The sequence below is a fragment of the Talpa europaea genome (genome assembly GCF_964194135.1).
Source record: "Talpa europaea genome assembly, chromosome: 4".
Lineage (NCBI taxonomy): Eukaryota > Metazoa > Chordata > Mammalia > Eulipotyphla > Talpidae > Talpa > Talpa europaea.
In genome coordinates this window covers 101,153,386-101,170,332 of record NC_140070.1, presented here as the reverse complement: position 1 = coordinate 101,170,332, position 16,947 = coordinate 101,153,386, and the positions used below count along the sequence as shown (strand labels likewise).

General features: G+C 49.1%; 1 protein-coding gene across 1 annotated transcript; it reads right to left on the bottom strand.

The window, feature by feature from the left end:
- Window positions 1–7,541: 7,541 nt before the first annotated feature.
- Window positions 7,542–16,688, bottom strand: NR1I2 (nuclear receptor subfamily 1 group I member 2; the record flags this gene model as incomplete). Its single annotated transcript, XM_084232248.1, has 8 exons — window positions 16,474–16,688; window positions 14,626–14,759; window positions 13,208–13,395; window positions 12,067–12,341; window positions 10,091–10,233; window positions 9,824–9,940; window positions 9,400–9,505; window positions 7,542–7,686 (listed from the first exon to the last, which is right to left on the bottom strand). Exons 1-8 carry the CDS (start codon window positions 16,503–16,505, stop codon window positions 7,542–7,544), a joined length of 1,140 nt encoding a protein of 379 aa, XP_084088374.1. The 5' UTR covers window positions 16,506–16,688.
- Between the last annotated feature and the right edge of the window lie 259 nt (window positions 16,689–16,947).

Genomic DNA, 16,947 nt, shown 5'->3' with positions numbered 1-16,947 from the left:
AGAGGGTGGGGTGGGGTTCTGGGGGTGGGGGGGCGGGAAGCGGAGCACTAGAACACACAATCTCTCTCCCACGACAATCCTTTTTTATCAGAAATCTGCTGTTGTATACTTTAGAAACAGGACTCCTGCCTCATGCCCCTTCTACAAAAGGAGAAAACTTTGTTCTGTGCTGAAGTTTTTTTGAACTTTGTTTTCTTTTACAGTCAAGTGTAAGACTTCAGTATAGTGCACAGCTTGAAATTGGTCGGGAGCTTTGAAGGTGTAACTCTTGTAAATGGGGACTTAAATTGTCACTTGTAAAATTAATCCATATCCTCGGGTATTTGAAGACTTGCCTTTGGCATGTTGGTGGCAGGTGTGGCAGACAAAAAAGGAAATGTAAACCCAGGGTGGTCCATAAATTTTGAAACTATAAGGGGAAGATTGTTAATTGATTGAAGGTTTTGTATTGTTCTTAAAGAGTGCTGGTGGTGAAGAAACTTCTGTAGGCGGCTATCAGAAGAGGAGCCTGCATGCTCTGCAGGTGGATCTTTGCCTGACCAAAGGTTCTCTGTTAGTGCAGTTTTAAACTAGTGACCTAGGAGAAAACTGAAAAGGGCGATGAGCTGGCCACTCTGGCTGCAGAGATCAAAAGCTGATGAGCCTGGAGGAAGGGGACAGGCCAGGAGCAGATCTCACCACTGTGAATGAATTTGTCCAGATTTTTTCTAAAAGTACTTCCCTTGGAAAGATACACTTGAGAGGACATTATAGTTAAATAAATAATGTGAACTGTAACAGTCTACTGGTTTATTTTTCATATTTTTAATTGCAAATTGAGCTTGCAGAAATTGCCACATTCTGCACATAGTTCTAATTTTAAATCCAAATCTAGAATCTATTTAATTTTAGCTTTTCTTAATAACCTCATGCTTTTTAAATTTTATTTATTGATGCATGTCAGATAGACCATTACGAATATTTTAGATGGTAGGAATATTAAAAACTACACATCAAAATTATATAAACAGTCACTTGTACCTGCTGACATTGTAGGAGAGCTGATTATATAAATGTATGTATATATGTTATATATACATAGACTCAGTACTGCCTTTGTGTGTGTGTGTCCACAGTATCAAAATTGGCTGGTTGAAGCATGAGAAGAAGAATGTCGTGTCCTCCCCTTTCGTCCTGCCCCTCTTCCCTGAGTAGTTTTAATTTCTGTTTTCTTTGTGTATCAGTGAATGGTGTCAGAATCAGTCTTTGTGTTTGACGAAAAAGCAATATTCCTTGGAAAGCAAGGAGGATTGAAGGATTATGTTTGCAGTGAGGAAAGAGATTTTCACAACTAGTTTGTTTTATACTTTTAAGGTTGACATCTATGTGGGCCTTATATACTCTAAAATGAACCTTAGTCACCTTGGTGCTTATGGGCCATTACTTGACCTATGAATTTTTAAGGCACAAATCAGTTGTATTTTACATGTAAAGATCACTCGTGATGGCCGCCTTTCCCTCCTACCCGCTCCCTCCTCACAGACCTTCCGGTTAGTTGAAGTTAGCTGAAAACCATCGGGCTGCAGAGAAAAGCCCTTGATTGTGTGTGACTTCCCTTCACCCTCCTCATTGCCAACTAAGGTCTCCTTAGGGGTCTCTCCCTCCCAGGCATTTGGGTTCAAGTCTCTTGACCCTCACCAAGCTCCCAGCACCCTGTCCTCCTCCTTATCCAAGTGTGTGTGACTCCAAGAGAGTTACTGCCTGCTGAAGTGAACCAATACCCAGAAAGGCAACTGTGAGCCATCTTAGTTTCACTCACTGTTTAGCTGAGCGCTTAGGCCACCAGAGGGGTTTCTCAAACCTCTGCTCTTACCGGAATTCATGAGAAAGAAAACACTCAGTCAAACCAACTCAAATTGAATTTTACTTTTCATAATGAGCTGAGAGCTAATTAAGATTTGAAAGAAGTGTGAAATCAGAGTATTCAGCAGCATAATTCCTAAAGGGAATGTTTCAGTTTTGATAGACCATTTTCAAAAAGACTTTGTAAAGACGCTGAACCAGCAGGTCTGTGACAGACGTGGACCTGCTTTCATACCCAACTGCCCAGCCAAACATTTGCACACAAGACACTACTCTGGACTTGGTATACTTACTAGAGTCCATAAATATCTGTGCTTGTTTAGGAAACACCTCCCCCATCCCACCCCCACAAATGAAGAGCAAAGTGGGATGCTTTTCTTTCATTTGTGTGTGTGTGTGTGTGTGTGTGTGTGTGTGTGTGTACGCGCGCGTGAGCGCTGAGGTGCATGATTTTTCTTTCTCAAGGATCATGGCGGAATCACAGAACTCTTTTATACAAGTGAGATCCAGGTCTCTGAATATCTTTTTGTAAATAATAATAATAATAATAATAAAAAGCTCCTCACCAAATTCAAGCTTGTACATTATATTTTCTTTCAGTGTTTTTAAATTTAAGTTTTATTGTTTTGTATGTAAATATGTGGACCCAGGAACTGTTATTAATGAGCAAAAAGTTACTGTTCAGGGCAGTGATTCTGTTTAATAATCAGACAAAATGTAGACGAGCTTTTTAAAGCCATATAGTTTTAACTCTGTACAGTAGGTACCGGCCTGTATTATTGTAACAATAACTCTAGCAATGTATAGTGTATCTATAGTTTGGAGTGCCTTCGCTTCCATGTGTTTGCTTTTGGTTTTCTTTCTTTTTCTTTTTTTTTTTTTTTTTTTTAATTTAATTGGTTTCTAGCCACGTCTCCCTGTCCCCCCCTGGTCCCTTTGAAATAATAGCTCACTCATAACACAGTGTCCTAGCCCCTTCCACACTTAAGCTTCAGTGACACGGTGCTTAGGAGTGGAAAGAGGAAAGAAACCATGTTCATAATCTCATTTCATTCAAGCGCTGCCTTTGTTTTGGTTGTGAACATCTGTTTCCTCCTCAGTAGCAGTGACCGGTTTCATTTCATAGTTAGTCCATCCAGGGACCTAGTGTAGTGCCGGGGGGCCCTAGAGCTGGAGGATATCAATCAACTAGATAAGATTTTGCTCGTCTCTTCCCCAAACCTTAACCTTGGGTCTTAAAAACAGCAGATCCCAGGACCCTTCCATACTCTCTCCTCTTGCCTATTTTGCTCCCAAATTAGAGCGAGAGAGAATTGGTTTGTAAAGTCAATTTCTTAATAGTATCAAGTTTTTTGATATGTCAGTGGTCTGAAATGCTACAGTGCAGTTCTAGCAGTTACTGCGTGGAGCGGGGCTGTGCCGGAGGACTTGTTTTAACAAGGGCACTCTGCTAGCCTGTTCTCTCCCTCCCACCGCCACCTCTGCCCCCCTTCAATAAATGTCATTTTAATTTCTTTTTTTAAAAAATCAGTTTAATTCTTACTGCGTGCCCATCCTGAAGGCCTTTATTTGAAAGAAGAAAAATCGAAATTATTTGCCTCCAAGTACTCCATTTGAGATGTCTTGAGTAGGAAAAACAAACTTTACCAAACCAAAGGTTGCTACTTTTGAAACATCTTGTGTTCGTTACAGTTAAGGGAGAAGACAGCACCTTCGTTTCAGTGACATGTCATTTTAAGTCCTTTTAATTTTTAGGCACATTTTTTGGGTTGTGTTTTAACAAAGCCTGCCTAACCAGTCATCTTGTGTGCACCAATGCAAAGGTTTCTGAGAGGACTATTGTATTTTCTGCCCCTGTGTTTATAGACACTGGCCTTTCGTTTCTTTTTCCCTTTCCTTTTCAAAGGATTTAACTTTGGATTTTCCCAAAGGAAGTTTGGTCAATGCCAGATCCCCAGGAGTTTGGGGTTATTTCTTTGTTTTAAACCAAAATTGTATCTGATTCCTGTTGTTCATGATGTTAGTGATCATCTAATCACAGAGCTGAACACTTTCTCCCCTGGTCTCGAAAAAGAAACTTAGCATGCTTTACAATAAAATCTTTTTCTGGTAGAAACCTGAGCCACTGAAAATAAGAGAGACAGCTAGAAGAAGCACAGTAGAGTCCCAGATTAAGGTCTATGAGAGGCTTTGGAAGTAATCCCTTGGGTTTGGATTATTTTCACAGGGGTTGTGACATTTTATTCAAGTTTGTTGCTCCGTTTTGCACCTCTGCAATAAAAGCAAATGACAACCAGTACATAAGGGGTTAGCTTGACAAAGTAGACTTCCTTGTGTTAACTTTTAAGTTTTTTTTTCTTCCTATATCTGTCTACAGGCAGATACAGATAGATGTATGAAAATGTGCTTGCCTGTAAAATTTGCATTTATAAATGTGTTGCCGACGGATCATTTGGGCCTGTACACATATCAATTAGCGTGACCACTTCCATCTTAAAAACAAACCTAAAAATCAAAATTTATTATTATATATATATATATATATATAAAGGACTGTGGGTTGTATACAAACTATTGCAAACACTTGTGCAAATCTGTCTTGATATAAAGGAAAAGCAAAATCTGTATAACATTATTACTACTTGAATGCCTCTGTGACTGATTTTTTTTTTTCATTTTAAATATAAACTTTTGTGAAAAGTATGCTCAGTGTTTCTTTTTTCCCCTTTTCCCCATTCCCTTGTAAATACATTTTGTTCTATGTGACTTGGTTTGGAAATAGTTAACTGGTACTGTAATTTGCATTAAATAAAAAGTAGGTTAGCCTGGAAATGAAATTAAAATTCACAAGTGTGTGGTCTTTATTTCAGTACCCAATCCTCTTTCCTTCACTCTATTTTGCCGCCACAATATGTAGTCACATCACCGTCTCTGTTCCTCCAGTCAGAGAAACATGAATCTTTGTTATAAGAAACAAAATATGAACACTAGTTCTCGTTCTTTCGAATGATCATATTCTTTGTATAGCCCCAAGAGGTGCAGCTTCCATCTTGGAAACCTTTGGACTTGATGTACAGGAAGCTTTTGAGATACTGCTTTGGAAAGAAAACATCCCTCAAAGAGACTAATTTTTAAAACATGTATAAGCTGCTGTCTTTGATTACTGTGTTCATGGTTTGGTGTAGCTGTACTTTCTTTTAACTTTCATCCCATTAGTACTGGTCTTTGGGAATATCTGTAAAATATATGAACACCACAAACCGTGGGGCTGTACCTCCCAGGTAACCAACACATGTTGTGTTTGAGTCTGCTCATTTCCAATACTGGATGATGTATGTAAACATGTTTGTCTCTTAGTGCAAAAAAAAAAAAACCAACAAAAGACATTTTTTTAGGACTGGCTCACTGTCAGGCCTACTCTAAAGGCTAGATATAAAGTCATGTGACTGCTGCTTCAATAAAAACAAATTTATATTGGATAAAATCTGGTCCTCTAGTTATTTTTATGGGAGGGGTGGTGGTGGTGGTGGTGTGCGGGTGATGCCTAATTCCACTAATATTTGTAAAGTAGTTAAGACACATCAGGATGGGAGGGGGTTTTGGCGATGGGGGTTCCACAAAAACATTGAAGATATCACTTGTGGGATGGGCTTCTTGTGGGCATTGTAGAGCATTTGGGATGTACTACTATCTTGTTTACTTCCTGCTTATCTGAATCAGGATTGAGTTAAACCATGTGTTAAATGTCCTATAAAATATCCTATTTAAAATCTTGAAGACTGCATTTAAAATTTTTAAGGTCTTCTAAAAAGTCCTCTTGGTGTCATTTCGGGAGAGCAGAGAGAGTGCATGTTAGGTGTTCTAGAAGAGGAGTTAGTGAGGAAAAGGAGGGATTTTGTTGCAGATACATCTCATGGAGAAGTTTGTGAAAGTAAGAGAACAAATTTCTGGAATGGTCACCCATTTCTGAGGAGTAGTACAATTCCACCCACCTATCAGCACAATCAGATTTAGAACTGGGGGTGTCAGGGGACACAGGCTGTGTGGAAGAGGGCATAATGAGGCCCATAAGTTGTCAGAAACTGGGAGGAGACGCTCATGTATTTTCTCCTTACAGCCTCCTTTCTCCAGAAAAGAGAGGCCATCCACTCTGGGCCTTCCCACAAGAATTGTTAATGTCAAGGCTTTAATTCCATCCCTAAAGTCTGGGCCATGTAGAGCTTGGCTGCTGAGTGACTCTGAATAAAGGGGGTACCAGAAGGTAAACACTAAGGTCTTTCTGCCTGGAGACTAACTCCATCAAGTTAAATTATGTACTTTGAGGTTCTTCTATCAGCAGTCTTCAGATGTATAAAGGCTAATAATAAAATTAGTAAAATAAATAGAAATAATACATATTATATCTATAATATACAATAGTCCACCTCCACATTTCTTTTCTCCCCAGAAAAGAAATTAAAAAAAAAAAAAACCAAAAATCCACTAGCCAAAAGTTAATTAAATCACCATGTCTTGATTTGACATTAAACTCCTGAACATATTTGCTAAGCATAGTTCTTAGGTATGGAATGCCCTGTGTAAAATTAGTTAAAATTTGTGAAAAAGGCGAAAATCTCTTCATTCAAAATGACTATAAGCCAAGTAGACAACTTTCATACTCTTTAATTTTGAAAATAGGTGTGTAAACCGAACATGCAGTACATTCAATTGGTTCTGCTCTAGCTTGTCTCCTGCCAGCGTAGCCTGCCACAGAAAGCACCCCCAGAGTGGACCCCCAAGAGCAAACTCAAGTCCTACCTCAGAAGGGAGGAGACCTGTACCAAGTCACACAACTGTGCACACAGTGCCCTTCCTCCCACAGACATTCTGGCAACTATCACTTGGGTCCCCCAGTGCACAGAAGCCCAGCGTGGCTCAGCACCGACACACGGAAACTCCCGCGCTGGCTAGCTCACCCATCACTTCTTTTGACCAACTTTTGTGTTTCTGCTTTGTTTCCTTTATTGAACTACAAACTTTTTCCAGGTTCTGGATCCACTTCTGAGTCAGGCTGAGTACCCCACTGCTGGCTGCATGCTCGTCCTTAACATGGGTTTGAGTGACTACAAAGACACAGAATGCGGTGCCCAGAGGGGAGAATATATGCATAGAGAGATCATGATGAGCTTCTGATATTTAGTGCAGGCCTCTGGCTTCAGTATTCCCACAGATACCAATGCACAGGCTGCTGGACACAGTGGACCAGCGTGGGGACAGGAGGCTGGGACCTGGGGATGGGTGGGAAGTAGGACCCTAGGGTAGTAGAGAGAGCAGTAAAAGTACCCAATAGGCTAGTGAACGTGGGTGTGAACATAGACCTTCAGACGACCTTTTTCCCTCTCCCTCCAGGAACTAAATCCCCAGACCACAGGGCCTTTTCTGAGGGTTGGGTTGCCTTGCCTCTCAATGGCCTGACCTGTAGGCCATCACACTTTCCATATAAGGGTTAATGGCTTCTGTCTCCACCAACTGAGCTGCGGTGTGAGGGTGAGGAACACCAACCAGCCATCGTCACAGCTGCCATAGGAGGCTGCCTGGGGAGGCGAGACCGGCAGGTCACTGTGGGCGCTCAGCAGTGTCCATCTATATAACCCCAGCAGTGGCAGCTCCAAGGCTTCTGGCCCTGGCTGCCCCGGGGGGACTTGCCCCGGGGCAGCTACTCAGCCATCCGCCATGCTGAACAACTCCCGCATGAGAGGGGTGGCAAAGGGGTGTATGTCCTGGATGCGCAGCAGTCGCTGGGTATGCTGGGCGTTGATGCTGCGGAGCTCGGTGAGCATGGCCATGATCTTCAGGAACAGGAACCTGCAGAACAACCAGAGGAAAGCTGGGGGTGTGCCTTTGCCCTGGCCCCACCCCACCAACCCTGGGACGCCCCCTGACGTTGCACAAGTTTGCGTGTTTTCAACTCAAGACATCTCCAATCAGCAAAGAAACAAAACTCAGTTAAGTTCCTTAAACTTCTCTTTCAGCATGCGGACTAGAAGAGCAGAACAGCCTTCAGAGACTCAAGGGGCGGGGCGGGGCGGGGCGGGGCGGGGCGGGGCGGGGCGGGGCGGGGCGGGGCGGGGGGGCCTATACTCCCCACTACCACCTCCTCCTCGGGACTTGAGTCCTCATACACAGCGATTTCAGTGGGAATCCCACGCTTTGCAGGTGCCCAGTGCATAGGTCAATTTGGGAATATCACCCCCTTGGCTAATGGTTGTGCGTCAGGAATGAATGAAGTAGTGTGGAGGCAGGAGCTGCCGTCAGCAATCCCTTCCTGGACCTAGCTTGGGATCTAGTGTCTCAGATGTACTTTGTGCCTCAGTTTTCCCATGATACCAAAGGACTGAGCAAATCAAGACTTGCCCTCACCCCCCCACCCCCCCAACCCCCACCCCCACCCCCGCCCAGCATCCCTGCATGCTGAGCCCAAAAGCCAGCTAGAGAAAGCCAACTAAAGACTTGAGGCTTCAAGTGGATACCCAGTGCTGGCCTTGGCCTTCACCCGGCATGGCCTGGATACGTGGCACTTTACATCACAGGGACTGCTGAGTCCCAGTGAAGGGCTGGAAGCCCCTGTATGGCCAAGCCCTGAGCAGCCTTCCTCTGGGTAGTGACCAGGACGAACTTAGAGCTTCCTGTCCCCTTTTGCTTGTGTTTTTCCTGGAAGGCGGTTCGGTGGTGCTCAAGAGCGTGGGCTGTGGACCAGCCTGGGTCCACCTCCATTCCACTGGTCTGGCTGTGAGCCCTTAGGTTGTCACCCTGAACCTCAAGTCCCTTGCTGGTTGGTTGTGGCACCCACTTCATGGGGTTGTTCTGGCACTTCTCAGCTAATGGTAGCTGTTATAGATTTATTTGTTCTCATCAATATTGTTCTAATGTGTTCTTTATTGCCATGATAGTAATTGCTGGTTATTGCTAGAATACCCTGTGGGAGTCTCAGGGGAGCACCTAACTCTTCCCACCCTGAGAGACTGGGCAGACGTGAGCTGCCCTCACATCAGGGAGCAGGTATCCTCAGGCCCCCTCAGGCTTCCCTGTTGTTGGGCAGGAGTACAGGTAGCCTCGGCAGGAATTCGCCAGGGGAGGTCACAGATCAAGGCCCCCAAAGCCCTGGTGACACAAGGGGTTAAGATGCAGCACTATGGAGCTATCCGCAGCCACTGCAGCACGAGTTCGATCCCCGGCCAGGCTGCTGACCTACATGGCGCAGCAGACCTCTGCTGACTCGCCCGCTGCTCCCCTCAGCAGTGTATTTCAGTTGATCTGCCAGTTCTGCTCCCCACTCTGTCTCCGGTGAATCCTCTCACTCCCCACACCTCTGACCTGTACCCCAGTTCTTACATGCATAAATTAATAAATCTTTAAAAAAGAAGAAGAAGAAGAAGGCCCAAGGCCCTGGTAATCAGAGACTGCCCCAGGAATCACCAGGAATCACTCTGGTCTGCTCTCCCAAGAGACCCAGGACAGCTGGGAGCTTGGAGGGCAGGGCTGCCCAGAGCCCCTCTCTGCCACACTCTTGTTGCTCACCTGTGGGCGGGCTGAGGCCGGTTGCACTCGATGTAGGCCTTCAGGGTGACAGCAAATCGCTCCTGCAGCTGGTCCACCATCTGGTACTGCACCACACCCGGGCGGTCTGGCGGGAGAGGAAGGCTTGGTGTCAGCAAGGCCGCAACGGGCAAAGACCAGCTCGGCCCAGCCCAGAGTGGACAAATTGCCGGCTGGAGACACCAGGGCAGGGAAGTAAGGGGAGCACTAGGAGGACAGCGTGCCGCCCTGTCAACCCGAAGGGAAACCAGTAGAGTCCCCAGCCCTCCGTGCAGTGACCGGAGAGCAAGGCTGTCAGCTGGGACCTTCCCTGGGGAGGGGCTACTCCTCCTGCAGCTAAAGCCAAGGGGGATCAGCAAGCCTGGGGAGGGTGGGAGAAGCCAAGCAGGACGGGTGGGGCCGTCACCTGGGGAGAAAAGGGAGATGGCCTGCATCAGCACGTACTCCTCCTTGTGCAGCTGCAGCTTCTTCAGCATGTAGTGGAACTTCAGCACCGGCTCTAGGAGAAGCTGCTGGAAGCCACCTGTGGGTGGGGATGGGCTGGAGTGGCAACTTCCAGGAAGCTGACCCGAGTCCTAAATTTCCCTGCCGGAGGGACCCATACTCCCAGGACGGGGCACCTCCCCTTCCTCCATGGCTGTGTTCCCCTCCTTTTGCCAGGACAAGCCGGCACCTGCGGGGTCTTCCAAGCAGTAGGACAGCCGGCCACACTCCCAGGTCCCGGTCTCTGCGTTGAACACTGTGTTGAATCTGAGTTGGCACAGCTCAAAGGTGGCCCCCTTCAGCAGGGAGATCTGGTCCTCGATGGGCAGGTTCCTGGCAGCGGGGATAGGGAGAGGACGCCAGCTGCCTGGGGAGCACCCCAGGCTGGCACCAGCACCCAAACCCATAATCCAGAAATCGGGAGCAGGGAACGGAGGGATGAGTGCCTGCTCCCCAAGACTACTGCGGTTTCTCCCCGTTGCTTCCAGTCTCCCCCTCTGCCACCCAGCTGAGCCGATGATGCCCCCTGCCACCTTCCTCTGTGGACCTATGTCCTGGCTCCTGGGCTGGTGCCTCACACCATCTGCCTCAGTTCCTCCACTTGGAATGATTGCCCCATTAGCTTCCCTTGAGTAAATCCTGCCAGTCCTTTAGCCCAAGCTGCCTCTTCCCTCTTCTACGTCTTCCCAGAGCAGTCCTGCCAGTGAGTTTCGTGCGGCAGGACTATTCGCTTCCTGTGTCCAGCGCGTGTTTCTGCTGTTGTGAATGCTCCTTGTCTCCAGGAGGCCTGCCTGCCTTGGCTCCCTCTCCCAGCAGCCTTGACCCGGGGCTGCGTCCTCTGATACTGGTGGCGACATTGCTGTCCTTCCCATTCTGAAGGGACTGTCTTCTCCCCACCTGAGAGGGGCCCCCACTCCCCACTGAAGCAGTCTCCGGACTGGGGGTCCAGGAGAGAGTGAGAGCTCGTGAATGGCTCTTGAGGACGCCCTCTGTGTGCCTGTGATCTTGGGAATTCAGCCCCTTGTTTTCCTCACACTCCCTCTTCTTTTAGATCCAGCCCTGAGCTGCAGATGCCTCTTTCGTCTGTGACCCCCGGTTCCCAGGCCAGGCCTTGGCAGGTAGTGGCTCTGAAGCCTGCACTCTGTGCTTCCAAACTCGGCCTCTCTGATTGACCGTGACCTGTGCACACGCCTTACCTCGCAGACCTCGGAGTTGTAGCTGGAGAATGAAGGTGATACTAGCGCCTGCCTCCGGGGCTACTTGTGCATGAAACTGGAGGTGACGAGAGGCAGCAAGTGACCTCCCACCCTCTTGCTAAGTCGTGGGTCAGTACAGGTCAGCGGGGATCTGCCTACGTGCCTCTCATCCTGCTCCCTGGACCAAATTTGCCAAAATCCGCCCCCCACTCCAGTCTGTTGCCACCCTCACCCCACTAAATGAGTCCAGTATGTCACCCACAAGCCACTGGGAACCTGGAATAGAAACTGCCCTTCTGTCTCCCGATGAAATCAGGGCTTCTGTTGTCTGTGATTCCGCTCTAGGCGACCAACCCCAGGAAAGATCCGCCCAGGGTCATCTCCAGCCCTGGAGGACCACATATGATGGAGGCGGGGCGGGGGCGGGGGCTTTGGCCACCAGCCGGCTTCTTTTTCCCAAACCTCAGTTACCCTGTGGTGTTGCCTCCACACCATGCTCTGGCGGTCCTCCTCGGGGCCTTCTCTGCCATCCTCTGGGTGACCAGTCACCAGAGACCCAGCATCTGCTCGTGCCTCCTACTCCCTCAGGATTCCCCCCTCCTTCCAACTTCTGCTTTGCTCTGGAAATGCCAATTTGTGCTTCCTGCCCCTTGTGGAGGAACAGGGGAACCTGCCCTCTGATCGTCCGCCACGTATGTGCTGCTTGCTCTCACATGTTTTATTTCTCATGCAGCCCTGCATTGTAGGCACTATTGACTCCCTGCCGAGAAGGGGCTAGGTACCCTGGCAGGTTCACGATCCGTCACGAGCCCCACAGAGGGCTCTATTCCTGGCACTATCAGGTGCTCTGGGGGTAGAGAGAAAGGAGGCTCTTTGGCACAACATCCCAGATTCACAGGGATCTACCTCAGACCTGCTGGCCATCCCCAACGCCTTTCCACACCCCTCCACCCTGCATCCGTATTCCTACCTGAAGTGGGAGATGACTTTGGCAAAGTTGATGATGCCTTTGAACATGTAGGTTGACAGGTCTGCTATGTGAGGCAGCAGGGAAAAGATCTCTTTCCCGTTGCTGGCTGTTGGGGGTTTGTAATTCCAGACGCTGCCATCCTCCCCCTGCAGCTGCAGAGAGACCTTCACAGAGCACAGGTCTTCCTTGATCTGGTGCCACTTGGCAGCTTCCTCTCCTGATGGCGCCCAGAGAGACTCCGGATTCTCAGAGCTGCCGCTAAGCACCTCTGGCAGCTGGGACAAAAGCCAGAAGGAGGAGAGAAGAGGAGGCACAGCATGTATTCTCCACAGCAGGTTCCCACACAGGCCCCAAGCAACAGGAGCAGCCATAGCCACAGCCTGAGGGTCATGCATTGCACACACACCATGTACATATGCGTGCATGCGCGTGCGTGAGTGCACACACACACATACACACACACACGACATTTACGGCACTTGTTTTTCTTCTTGCTAGTCTCCTGTGAGTGGTGTGCTTTCCTGGATCTGTGAATAAATGCTCTCTCCCGTTAGCTTGGTCACAGATGGGTTTACTCCCTGCCCCAGTGGAAGGTGAGGGGTCTTCACTGAGGGTGTGCCCCAAGCATCCCAGACCATGGGCTATTAAAGATGAAAAGAACAGACTTCTGGGACTGCTGTGCTTGCCACTTCTCTGAGCTGGTTGGGTCACAGAGGGGGAGGAGGGCACTGGGCTTGGACACAGCTGAGGTTGCTGGGACTGCTAACCAGTTCCCCAATGTCACACGCCCCCAATAGGTCCTGATCCTGTCCTCACCAAGCCCTGAAAACCAGCACCCTGGCACTGCAGCTTTCAAAAGCGCTGCTCATCTCCCAGGCCCAGCTTCTGTCTGTGGGAGAAGAGCAGCGATTTTCAGGCCTGAGCTGTAGCAGAATCACCTGGGGGGGACGTGCTGAGCCCAGACTGCGGGGCCCACCCTCAATTTCTGATTTAGGAATTCTGGGATGACCTGAGAATTGGCATTTTAACAGATTCTCAGCTCATGCAGCTGTTGCTGGCCCAAGTTCCTTGAGAACCCCAGGGAATGAGATTGGGGGTCTGAGGAGCTAGTGCAGGAGCTGAGCCAGCACCTGTCTCATACCCGGAAGTTCCTGAAATGGGAGAAGGTGGTGTCAAAGGTTTTCATCTGAGCATCCATCAGCTCCCTGATCATCGTCTGCTGTTCTTGGGTCAGACCCTTTGTTCCTGGGGGCTGCGAGTCACCCCGTTCTCTCTTCTTCCTCCTGATCAAGGCGCGCCTCTGCTCCACGGCTGCATCCGACATGATCACTGCGGGGATAGCAGGGCCGCTCAGGAGCCTGTGATGGACTCTTAGGCAGCCGTAGGGAAAGTGCTGGTGACAGGAAACCCCACCCCTTTCCAGGCCTCAGGGGGAAGCCTGGGTGAGGACAGCGGCATGGGGTGCCACCACGGCAAGTTTGCAGAACAACAGGAGAGTGAGGCTTCAGAATCCAAACAGCCTGGGTTTAAGCGATAGCTTTGCCGCTGACTACGGTCACCTTGGGGGGGGGGGGGGCTTGCCTCTCTTGCCCTCCGTTTCCTTCCTTGTGATCTGGAGGGGTTCATAGTGCTCCCTGCACACTGCAGTTACTATGAGACATTTCATGGAAGCATCTGATACAGCGCCTGGCACTCAATAGTTGTTCAGTAAAAGGTAGCTCATGTTATTCTTCTCTGGTGGATTAGCTACCAGCCAAGACTCCTGAGAGTCCCTCAGGATTTAGCAAGAATTATCAACTCCAGTCACTTTCTATGTAGCCTGGAGCCCAAAGACTTTTGATGGGTTTCTGGAGCAAATTTGTGGGGGTCTTTGGAGAGGACGTCTGGCAATGGCCTCATTCACAGCTGTCTGCCCGCGTGCCAGGGATTTGTTCCCACGGCAGGGTCACGCTATGATTGATAAATATACAATGGAAGCTTCCAGTCTTGCCCCATACATTTCAGTCTCAATCGTACCTGGGAGTATGACTAAGCAAAGCTCAACAAGTAGAACAAGAACGTCCTATGTCACCTGTCTGCAGACAGTTCCTCTGTAGGATGCCAGGTCCGAGGCAGCTGGTGGGAGCTAGCAGCTGAGATGTTGGGGGTCACATCACATCATGTTGTCTCCAGCCTCCCTCCCTCCAATTCAGTCCCCCAATTTGGCTATACGTCGATGAGGACAATTAATGAAGGGGACAAACAGAATCACGCAAGGGGCAACTGAGGGGTGGCAGGGCATGACTCTGGCCAGAGGTGCCCACCACCCCTCCCAAACCATATAGCAAGGATGCCCCCATCTCTCTTGTGCCTCTTGCTCGTCCTGGACTGGAGGCTGTAAGCTCACCTGGGCTGTAAGCTCTTTCTCCACGCACCTGCCTGTTGTACAGGCCACAAGCTGACACAGGTGCACATGTGCGTTCACGTCCCCACGGCCCTTTCCTCATCCCCGGGGACGCCTGTGTCAGGCTCACAGTGCCCGTGACCCAGTCCACACCCGCCCAGGCTTCCCGCGCTTACTCTCCTTCTTCATGCCGCTCTCTAGGCACTTCCGCAAACGGCAGGCCTGGCATTGCCGCCGGGTCTTCTGGGTGATTTCACACGTGCCCTTCCGGAAAGGGCACCTCAGCCGGACATTGCGTTTCATGGCCCTCCTGTGAGAGAACAAAGAGCAAATTATGTAACGGGGTGTGCATAGGGCCTGACTGGCTCCGTGGTTAGGGCCTCCAGTCCTTCCTCCCTCCCTCTCTGTTACCTCCCACAACAGGGGACACTAGGCACATCCTTATGGGCCCTGCTTTTGTCTCTGAGTCAGGTGGTGCCATAGGAAAGGTACAGGTGGGGCTGTTTAAGCTTCTGTCTTTGGGTCTTCCCTGAAGGCCCAGGAGTTGGCTGAAGGAGGGGGATCGGAGGAGAAACCTTGCTCTAGGAGGCCTGTGGCCTCGGTCTATGAAGGGCCCAGGGGGCATGGCCTTCTCTAGCACCTTCCTTTGCCTCCCCTGCCAGTCTGGGTAAGAGGCCCTGATCCTACTGAGGGTCCACCCAGAACAGGTGAAGGGAGAAGGAACAAAGATTTACTAACTGGGCTGAGGACAAGATGCCGGGCCAGGCATTTGACAGTTTTGCAGATTTAGTTCTCACAACTCTACGAAATTCATCCTTGTTATCTGCCTAGTGCAGACGAGGAAACTGAGTCTGAGAAGATAATCACTTCTCCAGATAAATGGCAAGCTGAGTGTGAACCCAGGTCTGCCTGACACCTGAATCCAAGTCCTTACCATTTCAACGGGCTGCCTCCCTCTGAGAGTCCCAGAACAGGGACTCTCCTTAGTAGAGGGGGTACAGCAGGGACCCCACAACCCAAAGCAGTCTACACAGATGCTGTGGCAGATCCAGAAGGGGCGCCCATGTCCGCCCTCTCCCCTGAGGGTGTAGGGGCGCCCCACCTGTACCTTTCCTATGGCCCCACCTACGTAGGGGCATAGGCCTAGTTCTTTGCTAGTGACTCATCCAAGAGTGGGCTTGGGGCCCCGGTTCTAGCCTGTGTGAGGGGAGGGGTCTCCTGGAAGGGTCTCCTTGCTCTTAGAAAAGGGTCTCCTTGTTCTGTTTCTTGGCACAATATTGTAGTGAGGTATCGTGCTGCTGCTCCCCTGCCCCCGTAACTGCGAGCAGCCTGATAGAGCTGTGGAGCAGGAAGAGAAAAAAGAAAGAACCAAGCTGCTGAGCTTACCCACCCTGAAATTTCAGGCGCTGGCTGAGTGAGCTAACCTGGGCTCCTCACTGCGGAACCACTCTCGGGGGGTCTGTTACTCCTAAACTGCCCATGTGTCTCGCCTGTTATAAGTCAGGCCACACAGACCTATGTCCCCCTCTTTCTTTAGCTCGGTTAGGCGAGCTCTCTGTCCAGGCTGGCCTTGCAGTTAGCTGAGACTTTCAGTGCTTAATTTTGGACCTCTGTATCTGTTTCTTGATGAGACTGTTCTATCATATTCGTTTATTTTACGGATTTCTTTCTTTAAATACTATTCCGTAAGGTTGATTTGGACACTTGCATTTTTGGATCTTCAATCTCTTTCCTCCCTTACAACTGATTTTCTAATTTATTCAAGGATACATAGAAACACAAAGGTGTGTCTTAATGGAAGAGCACCTTTCCAGGTAGACAGATAATGGATTACTCTGAGATATAAATGGCTCTCCTGGGACTAACGAGGAGGACTATGGATGGGCCACCAGCCCAAACTGAACTGGGGAGAGAGGTCAAGCTGAGGCTCTGAAAAGATGCCCAGTGGAGTTCATGGCAGAACCCCAATTAGATATGAGTGGTGTGTCAGGGGCAGGTGGGTGAGATTTGACAGATGAATCTACCTGAAAAAGCCCTTGCAGCCTTCACATGTCATGACATTGAAGTGATAACCAGTGGCCTTGTCCCCACATACACGGCAGATTTGGGGACCCTCATCTCCCTCATCCACATTGATGACGGACTTTCCAGAAATGGTGTCTGCTTCTTTGCCGTGTGCAAGGTCAGCATGGTTCCAGCTTTCTCCAGGTCCCACCTCCAGGTTTACTTCTTCCAGGCCTCTTGGACTAGAATTGAGAAAACCACAGGGACTGAGAGGGCTGGACGGGGTCTCACTGTGCACGCTCGCAGCTGTTCTTTGGACCCAAGAGCCAACCCCTTGTGGAAGAAATGGGGGTGAGGGTTGGAGTTGTTAAGAGGAGGGATGTAATCGTGTCATTTTGTAGTCAACAATAGGGTCCTGGAGTTTATCATGTTTTCATGATAATGAGGACATGGGAGAGAGAAGGACAAACAGAAGAAATGAGGAGGAAAAGAAA